Consider the following 21,375-nt stretch of genomic DNA (forward strand, 5'->3'; position numbering starts at 1 on the left):
TATATATATATCACCCACTAGTGCAATACCTAAGCCTACACACACACACACACACACAGAGACGCATGTATAACTCACCTTTTTCTCTCTCTGTCACTCTCGCTCTCTCTCTTTCCTTCCTGGAACTTCGGGGGCTTGTATAAAATAAGGCTGGGATTTGGATTTGTTCTGAACAGCTAAGGCACAAGACTGAAGGAGATTTCAGGAAACAAAGCCCAGCAGAGCCGTCTGTGCCCAGATGATGAGCAAGTCATGTCACCTCATCACCTGCACTCCTCTCTAAGCAGAAGCGCCCTGCATGCCAAAAGGCTCACTGGCATATTGGAAGACACTTAGTGATTCAGGGCCTTAGTTCTGCTAAATAATTTTGTCACCATATTTGGGGTCTCATAACTTCAGGACACAATTGTCTGTGACCTTTTAACAGGGGTGGGAAAGGAGAGGATCACCTATACCTAGCTACAGTGAGATGCTATCGCCTTTAATGCCACCTACTCTGAACTAGTCAAGAGTCCACGCCTATTTTGTACAAGTGTAAGTGAAGCCACTGGATGCAAACCAAGGAAAAATAAGACCCAGGGTCACAAGCAACAGAGAAAGTAAGAACCATGCTTAGACTTGGGCACTGGCCCATCTTTCCTCAGACCAGAGAGCTCCCCAAGAGCACACTCACATCAGTTAAGGCCGCGTTGATGTAGTTGTTACTGTCCCCATCCACAGAGATGAGGAAGGGAAGGCATCGGTCCGGAGGCAGGACGTCCATGCTGCGGTTCTTCTCCCGGTTGCGTGGCAGGAGGGCGATGCTGCACTCCTCCACGTCCAGGTGGGGTGTGACTGAGTTCAGGGTCTGTGAGGCACAGGGTGCTCATGTTAATAGGTGCAACAGCCCATCTCTCTCCAAAGCCAAGTCTCCTCTATGAGGCTCCCTGCACCTTGAAGTCTCAGCAGATCTCCCCTTCTCATGCAGAACAAGTATTAGGTGGAGCCTTGAGGAAGGAAAGTGAGAAAAGGCCCCCTTATGGGAGCCTGGTAGCAGCTCACTCAGCCACCTCTGTGCTCCTGGCTTCCTACAGGGGGACACTAGCAGTGAGCATGGGGTAGGGATAATGAAGGGAAGGCAAATTTGAGGTTAGGAGCACAGGAGAAGCCCTGTGGCCTTTCTCTGTTTAATTGTTAGAAATCTGTCATCCAAGGAGAGCTTCAGAGGATTTCTGAGGCCTGCCAAGAGTGAATATGGCCCCCGGTCCTGGAAGCCTTGTTGGAGCTCACCTGGAACTCTTCCCGCAGCTGCGAGGAGTTGCTCTGTGGTTCTATCCTGACCATCTCCTTGTATGTCGGCTTGAATTCGCTGACCGGGATGCTGGTCTCCCCACACAGACAGGCTTCCAAGATGGCATCATGGATGAAGACATATTGCTCCTTCAACGTGGGAAAGGAAAGCAGATTTAGTTCTGGCAGGAGCTAAGGAAGGTCTCTTCTCCCCCTTTCATTGCACCCAAGAGGTCTCCCAGGCACTGGACACCACAAGGACCCTCCCTCTTTGCCAGATACATTTGTACAGGGTAAACTTTCTCTCTACTGCCCAGAGCTGGCTCTGATACTTGAACAAGTGGTCTGCCATTAGCCCTCTCTAAAGGACTAAGCTAGGTGCCCATGGCTCTCCACAGCTTCCAGGTACTGCCATGTTTGCTGAGGCCATTCCCAAGACGGCACTGCAGGGCCATGGTAGCAGGACAGGGATTCTTGTTTCCCAGGAAACATTAATGGACATTACAGTGACAAACCAGTGACCTGCGAGGCTGAAAGGCTTGTAAGACTGGATGTGAGAGTGTCACTCATAGCTAGGCTAAGGATCACTGATCACCTAGGTTTCAGATGCAGTCTTGTGAACTGCAAAAAAAATATTTTGACTTAACTTGGGGAGGGAATATCACTTCCTCTGTCACTACCAGCAAAGTAGGAATGGCAGCAGGTAAGACTACAGTATTAAGACTCAAGCCAGGCTTCATGCCTGTCATGGGACACACAAGAGCAGAGGACTTGGGGGTGGGGAAGGAGTCTAGTACGGGTTGGGGTCTGGATACTAACATGATGAAAACCTTATTAATGGCTATGTAACATCTATGCTTCTAATTAATTAGGATTAACAATCAGCATTAGGACAATGATTTTAATTGGGGCACTCTGTGGTCCCTGTTATGACTGCTCACTCAAACCCAGGTCTCAGGAGAATTCAGTAAGAGAAATGCACAGATCTCCTGTATGTGCATCAAAGACCAGGCCTATTTTTTTTCTCTGACAGCACCTACAGCACCTCTGTGGAGAGGAGACACCAACAGCCTGCACTGAATGCCAGGCCCAGTAGACCTGTGGCTAAAAAGCAGAAGAACAAAATCTTTCCACCCCCACTCTCTCCTCACTTCAGTCTGTATCATGTTGATTCTCCGTGAGCACAGTGTCTTCACGCAGTTGTAAATGTCCACGACCCCCTCGCACTCCGCCATGTCCAGCATCACATCCAGGACAATGTAACAACCAGTCCTCCCTGTACCAGCACTGGGGGAAAGGTGGAGGAAATTAGAGAAAGAGAGAGAAAGATGTCATTAACATTACGCAGGTATACCATCAGTAAAGTTAGATGACAAAGTGTCTACATGCACATATGACATACAGACACATGCACTGTATTCTACCCTTGCCCAAACCTGAAAGTAGTCACATCAACCAGCTCAAATGTTAGCTCCAAGCAAGCCCCTCTAGGATGGCAGCTGAAAGGAATTCAGAGCCTACACAGTTTACCCAGACTCACAGCCCCACTTTGGGCCTATCCCACTACTGTGCACCCCACAAAAACATCTTCGTTTTGGAGGGGGTCTAGAACTGGGATGTCTTGTTCAGATGGGGTGTGGGTTAAGAGCCTGGGCTCCATGAAAACCCTCTAACTTTGCAGTGAGGTGCACACAACAAAATCACTACTGTGCTGAGAGTGCCCGGTACCTTCTCACAACCCTCACAAAGGGACAGAGAGGTTCTCTTTCAGCTGACACAACCGACTAGGTAAGACTCCTCGAGCATCTGAGAAAGAACCACAGGCCTCTCCCCAGGCACTTACAGGTGAATGGAAAAACAATGAGGATACAGTCATGTGAGTCACTGAAGACAGTCACACCTGAGCTCAGATCTGAGTGCCAGTCGCATGACTTAATTGTGCCGTGTAGACGTAGTGTCAGAAGCATCCCAGCACCGGCCGCCACACTTGTCCTTTCTATGCGACTCCACCAGCCTGAGCAACGTCAGCCCTTGGCCATTCTAGGAACAGATCTGTCCCCCTTTTCTCTTTTCAGAGTCTTTTACAGTGAAATACTAATTTCTGGGGCTGAGGAATCACTCTCTGTGATGATCAGTGATTACAGACTACAGGAAATAATCACACTCGTTGTTACTGGTGAATGAATACTGATGAGGCAATTGACAAGGAGAAATCAAATAAAAAATCCCTCTCATTCATCATCTCCTCCTTGTTTGCCCAGCAGAGGACGAGCTATTAACCTGTCAAGGGAAGGCTTTGTCAACTATTCTGGGTGCACCTTAGGTTTCTGCTGCATGGCAAGATGCCCAGAGTCTCCTTTTTTGTTCTTGCAAGTTAAGCAGCTATCAGCATGGTCAGTCCTTGGAAGACTGCCAAGAAACCCCAAATGTATGCTAAAACAAAAAGGTGTGGGTGATACAGTCTGGGGAGCTCTTCCCTGAAAACAAACTCCATTGGAACAAGGAAAGGAGGCAGCGCAGGGATAAGGTGCTGGACTGTGCTCCTGAAGGGGCCATCTGCAAGGGAGATGTACAACCTTGGTCCCAACTGTCTTTTCCTGTTAAAAAAAAATGGCCCTTTTCAAGAGAATGAGAGGATGAACCCTGGTGTCCTGGCCAGGTCCCACAATGGGCAATCATATTCTAATTTTCTAAATACCACCTGCACTCCCAGTCAGATATAAACTTCCTCTTCACATCCTGTCCTAAGCTGCTGAGCCACTTTACTGTGTATGGTTCAGCAGCTGCCTTGCTCCATCCCGGAGGTAGCTGCATTTTGAGGAAGGTTTACGTATCAAAGAAAGAATTTTTCATCTGCTGGCGCTTGAACAGTTCTTATGAAATTATTTTTTGCTTTTAATCCTGTGGTTATGTATGACTACAGCTGGGGATAGTGTCCTCCTTAGTAAATCTCAGTAGAGCAGGCATGGACTGAATTGGCCAGACTGCTCTGCTGTCACATACTATGGCGTGTCCTACAGCAAGGTTAAAATGTGCTGGACTGGAGGGGGGCGGCATATTGAAAACATGGCATGGGGGAAAGGGAGAGCTAACCCATTCCTGCCTATTCTGGACCTGTACTGACGCTGAAGAGAGGATCTGCAGCCTCTACATGTGCGAGAAGACCCTCAGTGAAGCATACTAAGCCACAAGTGCCTGAAATGCATAGTCTACTGGCTGCCTCCTATTTCAGAGAAAGCTGCTAGCCCTCTGAATCCCTGTTACCCATCAGCCTAGGTAATAACATTTTATAGCTCAATACATTCACACAGGCACTTCCAACCCAGAGCCATAAACCAGAGGCTCCTTACCTGCCTCAGCCTTCCCTTTTTCACAGAGCCAATTTATAGATTTCATATTCCCCTGTTAAATTTTTTAGTCTAAATGTCATGTTTCTTCTGCTCCGGGCCACGGGGCCCTGGGACAAGCCTCCACCTAGGCAGTGCCCCCTTCCCACATGCCCCCAGCACAAGGAGGTCCAGATGAGTTCAGAGGGGAAGGGTGAGCTCCAGGTTTTGGCTCGACTCCAGAGTGGGACGATTTATACTGGCAGCCAGGGACCTATCCGAAACGCTCTGATTTCTCCCAGCAAATGACTGTAATTGAAACAAGCCACACAAGAACCTAGAGCATCTAGAGCAGGACTTTGATTATAATGTGGGCCTGTAAGAGGATGGGGAGCTCTCTGCTCACAGTCACTGCTGATCCCACTGAATTATCATAGTGCTGGGAAGAAGGGAAGGGTGTGGGGGGGTGGGACAGGGGGGTTGTGCTGCAAGAAGCAGAGCACTGTTGCACCTGCAGTGAGCAGTACTTTCCTATGAATGGGAATTGACCCCGGAGCTCAACTGCACAGGTGACACTGAAACCCCTTAGGGTGCTGGAGAGGTCCCTGATACCAGTTCCCCCAAGTGAACTCCAAGCTAGCATTGCTCGCAGACCTGCACTGCAAGACAGCTGGCAGATGAAGAATCAGCCCATGGGTACCCTGTGCACACTCATCTGCTGGATATGCCCCTACCTGTCAGACAGTCCAGTACAGTTGCTACCAGCTACTCCCCTCCACAGCTCCTGCAGTAAAATCCCTGGTGTCTTTGGGATGAAGAAATTTCCTCATGTCCCTGCATTTGCCTCTTACCTGCAGTGGATGACAATTGGCCCTGCGTCTGGAGGCGTGGAAGCCTTCACTCTTCGGATGAAGGCCAAGAGCCCTGTGGCGTGGTAAGGCACCCCATGTTCTGGCCATGAAGTGAAGTGGAACTGCTTCACCTCATGCCTCGCTGAATAACCCCTCTGCAAAGGAAGCACAAGGCAAAGTAAAGGTGATGGCCATTTCTCTGGTATGCAGGGGCCAAGACTTGGTGAGCACACAGGGAGGGGAGGATGGGGACCCAGGCTCCTGATAGCTGTTCTGGAGTCCAGACAGGAGGAAACAGATGATTTCTGCTTAATAAGCGACCAGACTCCCTCCTGCCGGTGTTCCAGGGCACCTGGAGAATTGTGTGTCAGTGCAGGTGCTGCCCTGGCACCACGTGTGGCAATGTTTCCCCTTGGATCAGTGGCAGGGGGCACATGTCCAAACACAGGTTTCTGCTGCTCTGACTGTGCAGTGAGCCAAGGCAGCTGCTGCCATCCTTTGAGGCAGGGAGTCACAGCAGGTGCCAATTGGGAAGGCTGCTCAAAAATCCTGGCCCCTCCTCCCTATCCTGTCTGGGTTACTGTCCCTCTCCCCCTACCATGCAAAAGCACCAGGCCTTTTTTATGGCTGACAAGGGCAAGCTGCTCTCCCTGAAAGTGCACAAGGGAATGGCACTCTTCAACCACACATTCTCTGACACAGAACTGGAGCATCCCCAGTGCTCCCAGCTCCAGGTAATCAGCATCCTGGGGTCACTATGTCACACCAAAGACATTCATCCACCTGGCTGACTGGCAGCAAAGCCCCCTTAACTCTACCCCACATGCCAGTCACTCAACACTGCTTAAGGGGGACCCTGGAAATACTCAGAATAGAAAATCCCCTGAGTAGTGTCATTCCAGGAGACCCTAGCATGACGCTGCTGAAGTCATGTCACCAGGTAGGCTGCCTTTGCCAAGAGGTGATAAAGGCCAACAGCATGTTAGCAACCAGCTAACAAGACATAAAGTCTGTGCCATAGCAAAGGGCAACAGAGAGGTTATAAGGCAACATGCCCATTACTCACTAGCCATGTGTGCACATGCACTGTGGAGAGTCCCCTGAGAACTCGCAGGGATGTGCACACTGGCTTAGCAAGCCTGATCCCCCAAGACTGTGCACTTAAATAAATCATTTACTACTAAGTCAGGATAGTAACAACCTACACTCATTTCAGGCAAGTATAGGTGGAGAATCTTGCCATACTTGCTTGACACATGCCAAACATCACGGCTTTAATGGAGCTGCTGGTTCCTTTCTGTTCTCACAATCCTCATAGGAAATCTCAAGGGAAATCTACCAAACATCTTTCAAAGGTGAGTTTGGGAACAAAAGTTTATCTGCTGGCCATACGCTACGAACCAACCACTGAACACTGGTACTGACTTTATGGCATAACTGTAATCTACCTGACTCCTGAAATTCTTCCTGCACACTACAGGTGCTATTGACCCTCTTCCCTCTCAATAGGACTTGATCTCCCAATAATCATCAAGCTTTTTAATTCTGCTAACTGTTTGTATGGCACCCCTGGATATTTCTCCTTTCCCAAATTTCACAGATCTACCCCCTGTTCTTAATCATCACTGTGCATGCTTCCCACCTCACACCTGATGAAGAATGCCTTGCATTTGAAAGCTTATCTAACTTTACCCCAACAAGGCAGTTGGTCCAATAAAAGATATCACCCAAAAAATCCTTGCCTCTTACATCATTCCTGGAGCGTCCTGGCATCAACATCACTCCAGCACTACCAAATATTGATCCCCTAGAAATTTAAGCACATTGGTGCTGAGCTGGGTGGCCACTGCTAAGACTTTTGAACCTGCAATAATATGGTTGGATGTCCCCAGTACCCTACAGTCACCTACAATTCAAGCTGCTGTCCCATCAAGCACAATGGGGTTAAAAATAAACAAGCAATGATAAGGAGCCCTTTCAGAGAGCCTACAGGGCAGTAATGAATCTGTAATGAATGGACTAGTTCCACAAGACCCTTCGGCACCTAGCTCGTAAGTAGGCAGTAATTTCATGTTCCTGTAGATTAGGGGGTAAATTACACTGGTTATGTCCCTGGCCACCGTACTGTACAGTAATTGCTATGTAACCTGCACCTCAGACTAGAGGATGGAGATCATCATTCATCCCCTCTGCAATTATATGGTGCTTCCTCTGAAATTAAATGATCAACACTGAGTAGATAAATAAGAAGCAGTTCTGTGCTGTTCACCTATACGATCCATTCTGCAAGGCTCTGAAGACATGGCTCCCCAGGGCCTAACTAGGGATCACAGAAGGCAAAGTGGGGAGCTCACACTGAACAAACCTCAGCCTTCCTACAGGTAAGAATGATCAGACAGAGAAAGAGACTCCCTGAAGAGAATCCTGTTTTTTGAATCATTTCAATAGGATGCTGGAGAACATGCCACAGGGAGCAATGCTGGCATGGCTAAAGATGGCTTGCAGGACACATAGCTCTGTATTACGAAGACCTCAAACATTTCATACCTAAGTACACTTTATTACAGATGGGAGTCTTTGGATCAGGCCCTTTGTAAAGCTACAACAGCTACAAATTGCTGGGACCAGCCCCAGAATTGTGGGCCAAACCCTTTTCTCAAGAACATCAGAGTGACTCTGGAGTGGTGCCGCTAAAATCAGTGCAGTTGCTCTGGAATAACATGGGTGCATGAAAGTACAGCCCACTTGCCTGACTCCAGCAGAGGCATAGATGCACTCTGTATTACTATATGATGGACCCTGTCTATCTGCCTGGCACCTGGAACCTCTGCTATGCTTTTGGATTTTGCTGTCTGGTAGCATCCCCTTCTCTGGGGAGCATGTCTTTGGCTGAGACCAGCCATGTTGTAACATAACCGAAGACAGAACAAAGGGACTCATCCATCTTCAGGACAGCAAGCAGAGCTTCAGAAAGCAGACACTTACCCTTTCCAGGGTGAATGTCCGTACAGAATATTCTGCCAGCGTCTCTGACTTCACCAGGGTGATTTTGATGTCTCCGTACATCTCCGAGTCATCCGGCCAGTACTTGGAACACTTCACCTGCAACAAGCAGACAGACCACACTCTACCTCTGCAAGAGAACATATCCTGGCAGAGCCAAAGCCAGCAGAGAGAGAAACAGAGCACTCCTTACCCTTCCCACCTCCACCAGCTTGGTTATCATCACTATACTGGAACAATGCTCTTGCCACACCATGCGCCAGAAATCATATACCATTTCCTGCTTGGGACCTGGCAGACATAGAGGAAAAGAACTGAGAAGCCCTTGGGAGTAAAAAGATGGGTAAAAGCCCATTATTATAATTAAACTACAAACAACTTAAAGAGATCAGGGCCCCACTGTGGTACACACTGCATATACACAAAGGAACAGACAGTCTCCACTCCACAGGCTTTTCCTTTCACTCTTTCTTATAGCAACTGTTAGGAGTTTGAAACCAGGATCTCTCTCCTTGTTGAACTAGTTCTCCCTGCTGACAATACTCTGCCTTGGCAATATAGGACTGCCTGGGAGTAATAGCTTAATCTGTGAAGTCTCGTGAGAGCCCTAAGGAGTGCACAGTGGTTTGTTGTGGAAGGGCTGCATGCATTGGCTTGTTCTGGCAAGGGTTCAGGTGGAATTGCATGCACTGCCTTGACATTGTAGGGTTGCTTGGGGGTGCTGGGCTTTGTAAATCTGTTTAAACAGGAGGGCTGATGCAAATAGGTGATATCTGTGAGCTGAGCACAGTCCTGGTGAGCCAGTGAAGTGGGGTGTTGGGACAAAAGGATCAAGGAAGCCTGCCTTTTTCCCCCTGAAACAGCCTCTAAACAATGGGAATGGATCCATCCGTTCTAGAAAGGGCAGTCTGTTAGGGCTACTCCTGGAGCACGAGAATCGACGGGCAACCTTGCATGTCTTGTGCATCAGCATCACCACGTCTCTGCACTGACAACATGGCAGCAGGGCACTTTAAAATAAACCATGTCCGAAGAGCTTTAGTTTAAAGCGCCCCACCACCATTTTTTCCAAAACAGGGATGCGTGGCAACGCTGATACATGTGACATGCAAGCACTTTTACTTAATGTGGCTCACTAATTGAAGTGCCTGGCACTGCACCAGAAACGCATGTAAAAATGCCCTTAGTGGCCATTTCAGTCAGACACAGTACTTTACTCCGCTCCAGCCCTGTTCCCAAATCTATTCCATACTTTTGACGTGCACCTCTCAGTTTGCAGAGGTCACTGCGACCTTGCAGGGAGAGTGGTGTCATACAAGTGGATCACAAGTGAGTATTACTTGTGATCACGCTTGAATTTCCATCTGAGCAAAACAACAGATTGCTTGGCTTGGCGCTACTGAGCTGAAATAATTTTCAAAAAACTTCCTCCTTGCTCTGCACTGAAACAAGTGATCCCTGCCCTGCCTTAACATATTCAAAACCAAATCCCTTGGAGGAAAAAAACTGTAGCTAACTAGTCCCCAAATTACTGGCTACCCATTCACTTTGGGGGAAATGGAGTAAAAGGCGAAGTGTGGATGCGGAAGATAATTTACCTTGAGTGGCTATGAAGTGGTTGGATCTGTGGTAACCCTGTAATGGAACAAGACTCCATTAAACCTCTAGGGAAGGATACATGATCAAGAAACAGCTCATACACCATCAACCTCATTGGGGACTGCCATGAAGACCCTACTCCCATTGATCAACCCAATGGCCAGCTCATAAAACCACTGGACTATGTGTTCAGGGTACAGAGGTAACTACTTCCCAGTACTCTATGTTCCCCCATATAGAGCTCCCTCAGTGCTCCTCCGGCCACAGGAAAGACTGGAGTAGGTGACAGCCCACCCAAGCTCATGTCTGACCAAACACTACTCACTGAACACCAGTTTACAAACCAAGTCCACTAGGTACACAGAGCACACAAGCCCTTTGCTCTGAACTCCCCTAAGGTCCATCAACATGAGAGATAACATCCTGAGCCATCAGGATGTTAGTCTATAGGAGGTCTGACCTCAATACAAGACTCTGTGGCTCCATATTGATGACATTTTGTAACTGCTTGTCCTTTTGGACCTTGAAGACTGGGACTTGTTGTGCCTAATAAAAGACACTATTGACCTCTCTGAGCCCCACCCCCCGCCAACGTAACTTTCCTATCAGCAAAAGCAATCCTACCCCAGAGCAGAAGCAACCTCAATTCCTGTCAAGAGCAAAATAAAGCAAAGTCTGAATGCACCACTGGAAGCAGTGAATGGGCTGACATTTAGTTTAGTTAGCTGGGTAGATTTGGACCTTACAGACTTACCAAAGTAGATATAGATATATATCTATATCTAGCTATCTATATCTATATCTATATAGATAGATAGTCCAAGCTTTCATCAGCTGAAACTCATAGCATCTGATAAAGTGAGTTTTAGCTCAAAAGGTCATATATATATAAAATAAATAAATAAAAGGTGAAAGTCTATAAAAAGGTGAAAGTCTATCCTGCCTTCTACTTGACTTCAGACTAACATGGCTAACAATGTCTCTTTAGTTAGCCACACATGGTGACTCCTCTCCTGGTTGCTAGGGCACAGATGATAGCAAGAGACCAGTCTTCCTTCTATGCTTGGGAGGGGGAATGAGAAAAGAGAGGACAGGGAAGTAGAAAGCAAGAGGACAGAGAGAGGGTGAGGAAGGAACAAGGATGTGAAGGAGGGCACAGGACCATGGAAAATAAGGTTGCAGGGGGCATGCAAAGAATGGGGAAAGATGGACAATCAGAGGAGAAGAGGAATTTGTAGAGGAAAAGAGAGTGCAGGGAGTAAATAGGACCCCGAGAAGAGGAGGGCTGGGGGAGCGGGACTCCACTGCAGAATGGAGCGAGGACCATGAGGGGCACACCCAGCTACTTTTCCAGAGCAGATTCTGCCAACCAGCCCTGCTCCATCTTCTAGTTTGCCACGCGATGCCCAAGCTCTCAGTTCCCTCCGCACCACTCCATCCACGGCTACTGCTGTGTGCATAGCATGGAAGTCGGAGAGAAGCAGTAAAAGCAGTGGCATAGGCATTTGGAGGGCAGGTGTCAGGTCCAAAGGCCTCCTGCTCACACAAGCAGCACTGACAAACATTTTTAAGACAGCAGGAAATGTCATGGTGAAAGCCCTATTAATAATATCCCAGTCCAAAGCCGCCATATGGCACTGAATAATGGCCCAACTCCCCTCATTCATCCAAACCATTTACTGCAAACATTATTAACTCTTAATAGGAAAGTGTCAGCCTAAATAGCAGAGCAAATCTTAACAAGGCCAATAACAGGACAGGAAGGGTTCCAGCTGTAACTGCAGAACGTGCCATTTCAGCTGGGTTTGTTTTCATGTGAGAGTGTTTTTTCCTGGAGGGAAGAAGCAGACTTGACCACACTGTAATGATGCTATTTCAGGAAATCGATAAGGAAATTAAAAGAAAAAGAAAACCCTTGACAGCAGCAAGATTGATTGCCAGACTCACAAAAATGATCTTGCTGCTTAGGCGGAAATAACTGCAATCTGGGTGATGCTGAGTTGAGCAGACTACGAGCCTGGTGTGTACTTTCTTTGCTAGTCTGGTGTTGTGTGAAAGTCCAACCAGTGAAGGAGGAGCTGGTGCTTGCACAGAAATAACATCCTGGGGATTGCTCTTATTCTAGTATGGAGGGCTTTTATTTTAATAATCGTTTATTTATTTTCTTTATCTTATACGCCCTCTGGAGGGACATACGTTAGATCAAAAAAGACCCTGGGACAGAACGATGTGTGCCTCTCCTGTATCCATTTAAATTGACACCCGAGGCCAATGGTTCTCTACTGGGATGCCACAAGACCCCCTCAGGGGTGCTGAAATGTTAACACTGCTGCCTGTGGCAGCCAGGTAGAACTGCCCTGCACACAGCGTTGTCAGACACATGCTCCTGCTTCATTAGGGCTCTTTGATCACCCTAAAGCAAATGGAGCTGGCTCAGCTTATGAACCTTCCCCATCCATCCCATCCCCCACACTCATCCCAGAAACAGCACATAGGACAGCTACCAGCAGCCGTAAGGCACTTCTACCTGGAGGCAGCAGCACCTGGTTGAGAAGCACTAAAGTAGGTTGAGGTAGCATCATCAGTGGTTCTCAACTGGGGATGCTACCACATTCAGAAAAGTGGTGGAGGGGTGCTGTGACTGAAAAGACTGACAACCACTGGCCTGGGCTGTATTAAACATGCCTGTCCTGATAGAAAATTCTTTAACATAAACACCCTCTAGGTCTGCTTCTCCGGCCATCCCCATCGTGCTGTCCGTGTTCCTTGCAAACATAATGGGGCCTGACTGGGCCTGGCCACTCTGCTCTGCCAGTGTAAGGGGGTCTTGCGGTTGGAGTGTGTGGAAGGTATGTGCACTCAAAGGCCCATTTAGATAGTTCACTTCTGGAGAATGGAAATAAGAATCAGACCCTAACAGACTCACTCTGACAGCTGTCCCCAGTGAGGTCGGGAAGCAGTATCCTCTATTTGTCAATGGGAAACTTGAGACACAGGGGCTAGAAATGATTTCCCAAAAACCACATGTCACCTGTAGGAGGGGCAGGAATTCCACCACAGTCTGGTGAGGTGCAATGAAGTGCCATAACCACACAGGCAACTCCAATGCCCATCTGGATCAGGCTGGTAGCACAAGCCGGAAAGAGAAGCGTCTTGGGAGGAACAAAGGGGAACAGGAAGAGAAGAGAGGATAGGGAGACAGTTTACTTACTTCTCGGTTTATCCGAATCTTAACGATCCCAATCGGACATAGGTTCAAAAGAAAAAGATCAGAGACAGAGAGATTAGTGAGGTACAGTCCAAGAAACAGATTAGAACATCGGCAGCAGCAAGAGCGGGTCACAAAGAGAGAGGAGGGGGTGGGAAGGGGCACTAACCAACCTGCACAGATACCGTGGAGTGGTCTTGCTCAGACCTTCCTGCTGTGGGGCCCTTTCCAGTGCCCTGAGCTGGGAGCCCATTGGGGGATAAGGGAGATCTGCTCTATTTCAGACAATTTTACAGAGAAGTCATGTGTGAATCCCCAGATTCAGCCAGGCTCTCCCAGCTGTGTAGTTAACCGACTGGTGCCAGCAGGCTGAAAAAGGCCAGGCTCAGCAATCACTGATGGACCGAGGACGCTCTTGGGCTAAACGTCTATGAAAAAAAGAGGCGGACTGACCTAGTTTGAGCCAGGAATGTCTCTCCCACAGCCATACCCATGCACTTTCAGCCTGATTAATCCAGCCCTGAGCTCCCTATCCCACTTTGTCCATACATAGCATCCTGACCTGCTGCTCACTCCATTCCTCTGGCCCTGCTGAACATCTCCATCCTGACCTGCTATATACTGCAGCACTGAGCTACCCACTCAGCCCAAACCACTCCTCACTCCCAGCCTACTTCATCCCTATATCCCATTACTTGGGGAAAGGCAGGAAGGGGTCCCGGAACAAAAAAGTGACACCTTGGTCCATGGAAATGGAGGAAGAAAAAGACCTCAGAAAAAAAGATGGAATGACAGAGAGAGAGACAGAGAGATGGGGGGGAGAGAGGAAAGGAGGGATGGAGAGAGAGAGTGTCCTTGGGGACGCAGAAAGAGGAAGATAAAGAGCATGAGCCGCATGGGCTCTAAAGCCTTGTGCTCTGTCAGGCTGACCAGGAGAGTTTGTTAGAAGAATGGGTTTTGGTGGGTATGGCTGCAGTCCTCACATCTCTTCCACATGTCCCCTCTCCCTCTACACACTGCTTGGATTTCTCTTATAGAAACATCTGCAGCCACAAATAGATCTTGTAGGGTGCCCGTCTCATCACTACATGCCTCCCTTCCCTGCACTAAGAGAAGACAGTGGGAACACTAGAGCGCTGACCCCGTCTCCCCCTGAAGACTGAGGTCACCCCCAGGTACTCACATCAATGTAGTTAGCATTAATATAATCCGAATTGGGGTCCCCAAGCAGTGGGTGGAGCTTGACTCGATGCCGGTCATCTGGAAACCAAATCAGAGGAGATACTGTGATATCATGGAAAGGCTGAAGTGGGCACAGGTCAGAAACTGGGCCTTTACACTCTCCCCCACCCCCCAGCCCTCAGCATCCTTCCCAACACTTGCTTTGGAAGGAAGGGACTTCCTTGAGTACTGAAGCCCCACACTCCTGACCCACAGTGCTCATGCCCCCCTACCCGGTCTTGACCCTTTCTCATCCCCAGCTCTGCTGATGGCCCTGATCCTGATGTGTTGTCCTCCTGCCCTTCTATTCCAGGACCTCTCCTGAGCAGCGAGCTCCTGCCCATGATGCTGAACTGACTAACACTAAGGCAAAAGCTATGGGTCATATCCCCAGACAACCCCTTGTCATCACAGAGCACCAACCGGGTCCTACCTACCAGAAGGCTCCCAGAGACTCCTGTATTATGGACACCATAGAGAGCTCTTGCACTCTGTTGGATCTACAGAGATGAGACCAAGCAGGGGGAGCTCCAGCCCTGCAGATGCCAAGACAGATGCACCAGGTGGCAAAGATCCACTTGTGTCTAAAACCACAGGCTGAACATCACTGCCTTAGGCCCCAGTGTGCAAGATGCTGGCCATGTGTTGCTTCCTACAGAGGCCCCTCAAGCTACTATCAGGTTGTGGCCATTAGAGTGAACAATCCCTTCAGGGACTGCCAAAGTGTCTCTCTAGTAGGAAATAGCTTCCTTAGGAGCTGCCATTCTGGAATGGCTGCTCCCATCTACATGAGTTAAGGCCAAATCTTACTCTAAGGCCCCCTCTATACCTTATGGGCATCACACAATTAACTAGTTAATTATGCAATTACCTTAAGACCAGCTACACGTACAAAGTAGCTATCACATGATAACAAGCTCCAACCAACTATAAAGTTCGACCTCAAAAATGTGTACTAACTTAACAGCTGGTTGCTGTTGAGCTTTAATCTGCACATGTAACAGGCTGGGAGCCCCATCATGTGACAGGTCCCCCAGCCACTGGGCTGCATCACGTCCAGTGTAAAACCCCAGAGCCCTGGGGATCATGGATGCCATGAGCCCCGAAGGCTTGGGGGTGCTAAAACCCCACAACCCTAGGCCATGGAGAAGGTAGCTGCCATAATCCTAAGGGCTGTGGGGGTACATGAAACCCCTGGGCTCACATGTGCAGCTGGGACTGAGAGTCCCTGCACCTTGCACCTGACAGGGCTCTTGGTCCCAGGTAACAAGAATCCAGCACCTGATGGGCTCTCTGTCCTGGCTCCACATGGCCCCCATGCTGGAAGCCCCCCACAGCAAAGGGGGATCCCAGCCTTGGGAGCTTGCTTCTTGCCAATGCAAAGGGAGCCCAGGATCAGCTCCCTCTACACCAGCAATAAGGTGTTATTGGATCTAATGTGCAATCCCACAATCGCACCTCCTGCTATGCACATGTGGCATGGCAGAAGGCACAATTGTGTCAGTCGTGCATTAGATCCAATTGCACCTTTACCTGCACATGCAGAGGGGGCCTAAAATCCACTGGGTCTAAATCCCAGGGCACTCCAATGACTCCAGTTAACTTTGTGCTACTGATTCTCAAGATAGTTGGTGCAGAAGGCTCCAGCTCCTAGACTCCCATGACCACAGAAAACTCTTGCAGACAAACAAGAGCCGGGTGCACTCTAATGGCTCAGAAGCCAGAAACCTACGAACGCTATCCTGACATCTGTCAGCATTGGTATACAGAGGTGTTTACGCCATTTTTGTGATTTGTAGGACATAACACGATTTCTGAACCTGTAGGATCTCTAGTACTGCAGCTTATCTGAACCAATGGGATTCACAGCAGTGTGTAGCACAGAAGAGTTTGGCCACTAGAGTCTAAGGACACATGCACACAGTCAATAACTGGACTACCCAGTCACCATCCTGATGGCAATGACTTCTTAGAAGACAGAGGGAACTGGACTTATTGGGCATTTTTACGCATGCTTGCAGACATGGTGCTGGGTGCTTTAATGAGCGAGCTGCGCTAATTAAAAGCACCCATGCACCACATGTATCAGCATCGCCATGCATCCCCTCGCTGAAAAAATGGCAGTGGGGTGCTCTGAACTAAAGCTCATCAGCTGTGTTATATTTCAAAGTGCCCCACCGCCATTTTGTCAGTGTGGAGATGTGCGGTGATGCTGCTACACGATGCGCAAGACTGCGGGAGAACGTCAACTTCCGTGCTCCAGCAGACTCGATTAATCGAATCTGCTCTGACGCGCTGGACTACCAACATGTCAGAGCAGGCTCCCTCCATGTGTACAGGAGCTCACTTAGTCTAAAGAAGATAAGACCAAGAGGGAATTTAATAGAAGCCTTCAGCTACCTGAAGGGGGGTGGTCAAAAAAGGATAGAGCTAGACTGTTTTCAATGGTGGCAGATGACAGAACAAGGAGCAGGTCTCAAGTTGCAGCAAGCAAATTTAGGTTAGATATTAGGAAGAATTTTCTCACTAGGAGGGTAGCGAAGCACTGGAGCCAGTTACCCAGAGAGGTGGTGCAAGCTTCCTCCTTGGAGGTTTTTAAGACCAGATTAGACAAAGCCTCGGCTGGGATGAGCTAGTCAGGGATGGTCCAGCTTTGAGCAGGACTAGATGACCTCCTGAGGTCCCTTCCAACCCTCATTTTCTATGGTTCTACGTCAGCCTGAGAGCATTGACTCCCTATTCCACCTAGGCTGGGCCACAGCACTGGAAAGCTCTGCACAGGGCATCCAGCATTGCCCCAGAGCTACAGCTCCATGCCCTGCAGGAGCAGCCACAGGGCAGCATTACCCTGGGAGAGCACAAAGAGCAATGAAACATCTTCTGTTCCCAGGCACCTTCATTCACCAGGACAGAAAACAGAGGTGCTGAGAGTGCCAGCCCCCTGCACACCCCCAACCATGATTCTTCAAAGAGTGGGAGCTGTCGCTGCTGGCCTCTGTTTAGCTCTTGGGCATGGTTTGCTCTCCTTTTTTTAGTCATGTCAACAAGCAGCAGCAATTTGCAATATACAGAGAGGAACTAGATATATTTAGAAGCAGTAAAAATAACCAGGGGGAAGGTATTCATGGGGGAGGTGTTTTACAGAAGCATTGATGTGGTGAAGCAGCCTTGACTGGGCTTCCACAGCATCCGATCAGGTTGGCTCTGGTTGCCCCAGTCCCTTCCGGGCCATCGAATGCCTCCCCTTCGGTACACCCCAGGCAACTCATTCCCCACGGTCACCTCCTGAGCGGTTCTCAAATATTACAGCACCATACACGTTTGCCATTATGGCAAAGCACCAGCACAGCAGAACTGAATGCCTGTACCCTGTAAAGGGCTGCTCTGTGGTAAAGATATCTTCATGGCTCTGAATGGGACACAAGGGACTCTGTAACACTTGCAAATTAAACCTGTGGGACGTGGATTCACTCTAAAACATGATGCGGGTCTAAAGACACCTCATAGGTGTCACCCTGACAAGCCCCAGTAAACCTGCATTACAAGGTGGATGGAGCTGGGAGATTATCTGACATTGTAGGGAGGAGGCTGTATTGATGAATATGTCCAGCCCCAAACTCAGACTCCTCAGGCAATGTCTCTCCCCACTACAGCCCTGCTCATACAAAACTCACAGAACAACTTGATGTCGTGTGGTAGCCTGCAGCACAATAAAGAGTCCCATGTGTACATAGTTTGGGGTTTGAAGAATCACGCTAAACTGATGTTGCATCGACAAGTGATGGCATTGTGTTAGGAGCCAGCACACGTGATGCAAATGATGTGCTCCATTTCAGTGGGACCTCTGGGAAAACGCAAGTCAGTAGCAGCCTCAGAAGTGCTGAACTAGGAAACCTGACTTTCCTCCCCAAGGCTTGCCCCAAGTCACTTTTCTTTTCTATCAGTTTGTGGGATGCGTCAGAGCCAACTCCCTTCTCCTTGGCTTCTGCCCCTTTCTCCGATTCCTTGGTTTTAGAAAGCAAACAGAAGCTGCAACTCCTATGAAGATGAATGCATGAATGGCTCACAGACCATGGCCACAGACTGTCAGAAAAAAGAAGCTGAACAGAGAAGCACTCTATAGATATAACACACTATCACTTCTGCAGGACTGAACCTCCACTGTTTCCTTAAAAGCTTGCCCTGAAACCTTGTTTGCCTTCTCCACTTGTGCCTGGTACATTAGACTGCGAGCCTCTTGGGCAGGGCCTGTCATTTACTATGAGCTTATATTGCACCTAGGGCATAGAGGCCCAAACTGTCTGTGGCCTTTAAGCATCAGAATGATACAAAATATAATGACAGTAGTAATAATAGTACTGCTATATACATATCTAGAAGATCTCTCAAGTGTATTTTAACAACCTATGAAACTATGAAACCCTTGCAGAAGCAGGATGCTGGCTGATGTTTTCTCCCTGCTTTATCTCTGGCAGGTTAGGGTGCTACGCCTTGTGACTGTGTCGGGGTTCACCATATAGTTTTAGTAACAGGTTAGACAAAAATGTGCATGGGATGGTTTGGATAGGGGTAATCCTGCCTCAGGCTTCCAGAGGTCTTTTCCAGGCCTACTCTTCTGTAATTATAATGGGTACTATACGTGTTTGTACATAATAACAATAAACATCACAAGTGAGTCCTGTACTTCCACAGGTTTTTTGTGGTCAAAGGAGCCTATGCCAGGTGGAGCTTCAGAGCTTGAGCTAAATACAACTGCTGCTAATAAATGGGAACTGCCTCATACAACCTGCCCTGCACAAGATCTCTGCTGCACTCAGCCAACCGAATACAGTTATCGTGTTTCTCTTTCCTTGAATTGGGTAGATTCCAATTCTCTGTGCAGTTGCCCCTGTGTAGTCCTTGAATTACCCCTGCTCTTCCACTCCAGGCCCACCCACGCCTCATAACTTCACCTGGTCATCTTAGCCAGTCCTTGGATCACCCACCTTCCAGCCAAGCTCCCCCAGGACAGATCTCCTCATGCCCTCAGTCTTGCTATTCCATTGCTGCCCCCATCCCTTGCACAGTGCTGCCATGATACATCACAGTCACCTCTTCCCATCTCTCTCTCTTTACACAGCTCAGTGCCCCTTCTTAACTGACATCCACCCCCCACACCCCTGTTGTTGCAGTCTTAGGCCTCTGTTGGGCAGAGATTCTGAGATGCAGACAAATGTCCAGGAAGGATGATGAGAAAACCAGCAACAGCCAAGAGCAAAGCATAACCAGGGTCCCTAAAGTTTACCTGTTGCAGTGCAGCGAGCTGGCCCTCTGCACCCTGCCTCTAGTGCACACCAAGGGGATCTTCTGCAGAGCTTTCAAAGCATTCAGAAAGAAAGGAAGGGGTCTTTGGGTTTATTTTAAAGCTTTTGTCTCTGGTACTTACAGGTTGGCATGTGATCTTGTCTTCCTTTGGTCTTGTCTTTCTTCTTTGAAGCATCCCAGCCTTCAAAAAAACTCTAAAAAAAGGAGAAGTCCATTATCTACCCAGGAAATATACACTTAAGGCTCCCTCTGACAGCACTCACTTGTACCTGTAACCTCCCAGAGTCTAAAAGGAGCAAGAGCAAACATCCCCTCAACTCAGAGCTTGACTTCATGACTGGTTGCAGTATCCAGCACTGCAGACCAATTAAGACCCTGTAAAGACAGGGTGACAAAGAGAGGCAGCATAATTTATAGGAATAAGCCCAGCACTGCCGGGTGTCAGTTCCACTGACTCACCAGGCCTTTTACGGCAAGCCATTTCACTACCTGGTGCCTCCATTTCCCTGTCTATAAAACAGGGTGCCACTTGCCTACTCCACACAGCATGGTAAAGAAGTAATGGTGAGTTCCAGCATAGCAATTTGAATGCAGTCTAACGGAACAAGGGGACAAATCCTGGGTGATGCCACTGCTTTGCTGTTCCCTGGTACAAACAGCAGTATGCAAGTTTGCCCCAACAGAGCAATTCGCAAAGCAGACCCCTCCCAGCTCATTTTACAGTCTCTGGACCTAGATGGGGTCCACAGCTGCATGTGGAGAAATTACTTCCTGACCCTCACATCCAAGCAGTTAATGCCCTAAAGAGTGATATTTCATTAGCCATTTTGAATGAAAGATAGCAGTGAGGAAACCACTTGATGAGAAAAGAGGCTGGTACTTTTGTGGGGAGCCCTAGCCATAGCCCAGTATCCAGCCACATAGCACAATCCACGGATCAGTTTGAACGTGCCAGAGGATGTTACTAGACTCTAAGCTCTTTGGGCAAGGAGCCCCACGGGGCGCTGCTCCCAAGACGGCCACCTGTACACGATCACAAAAGCAAGGATAAGTGACGAATCAAATAAATACCAGCAACCAAATGTCTGTCTGAAAGCCAGGCATTGATAACTCCACCTCAGTCTTGTGACGCCCTTGTCAGGCAAGAACCTTAACACAGGGATCACAAACAGCAAATCATTCAATCCTCCTGGCTACCTCAAGAATTATGTCCACGTTAATTATCCCTGGTTTACAACAAGGGAAACTGAGGCAGGGGAGGTGAAATTAACCTGACCAAATACATACAGAGAGGGCGAGTCAACACCAGAACCCAGGCACTGATTTCCAAGTTAATTATCTACCTACAAAACATCTATGACCCCCTCTTTTAAACAGCCACTGCTGAGTATTTCAAGAAACAGCGTGGTAGATTTGTCTTGAGCTATCTCCATTTCAGACATGGATGTACATCTGCTTAGGAAGGTGCATTGCACTATATGCACATTTCTGCTGCATCCAGAAATAATCCTTTTTTTTTTTTTTTTTTTTAAATAGCTTGTTTTTCTGGGTCTTTTTTTACTTCCCCTTCCCCCCTCCCCTGCCCCACTCCCAG

At 48.4% G+C, this 21,375-nt stretch overlaps 1 protein-coding gene across 3 annotated transcripts in view; it reads right to left on the reverse strand.

Annotated features, from left to right (window-relative positions):
• Positions 1-21,375, reverse strand: part of PTPRU (protein tyrosine phosphatase, receptor type U) — a 205,984-nt gene that overhangs the window by 41,357 nt on the left and 143,252 nt on the right. For all 3 annotated transcript variants that reach the window (XM_019547652.1, XM_019547654.1, XM_019547651.1), the window contains exons 16-24: positions 19,903-19,975; positions 14,440-14,516; positions 10,048-10,084; positions 8,643-8,740; positions 8,432-8,548; positions 5,447-5,601; positions 2,421-2,556; positions 1,270-1,419; positions 674-847 (exon numbers count right to left, since the gene is read on the reverse strand). In XM_019547652.1, coding sequence (XP_019403197.1) covers positions 674-847; positions 1,270-1,419; positions 2,421-2,556; positions 5,447-5,601; positions 8,432-8,548; positions 8,643-8,740; positions 10,048-10,084; positions 14,440-14,516; positions 19,903-19,975 — 1,017 coding nt within the window. The remainder of the gene's footprint in view (positions 1-673; positions 848-1,269; positions 1,420-2,420; positions 2,557-5,446; positions 5,602-8,431; positions 8,549-8,642; positions 8,741-10,047; positions 10,085-14,439; positions 14,517-19,902; positions 19,976-21,375) is intronic.

The sequence above is a fragment of the Crocodylus porosus genome, unplaced genomic scaffold (assembly GCF_001723895.1).
Source record: "Crocodylus porosus isolate Cpor-Errol unplaced genomic scaffold, CroPor_comp1, whole genome shotgun sequence".
Taxonomy (NCBI): domain Eukaryota; kingdom Metazoa; phylum Chordata; order Crocodylia; family Crocodylidae; genus Crocodylus; species Crocodylus porosus.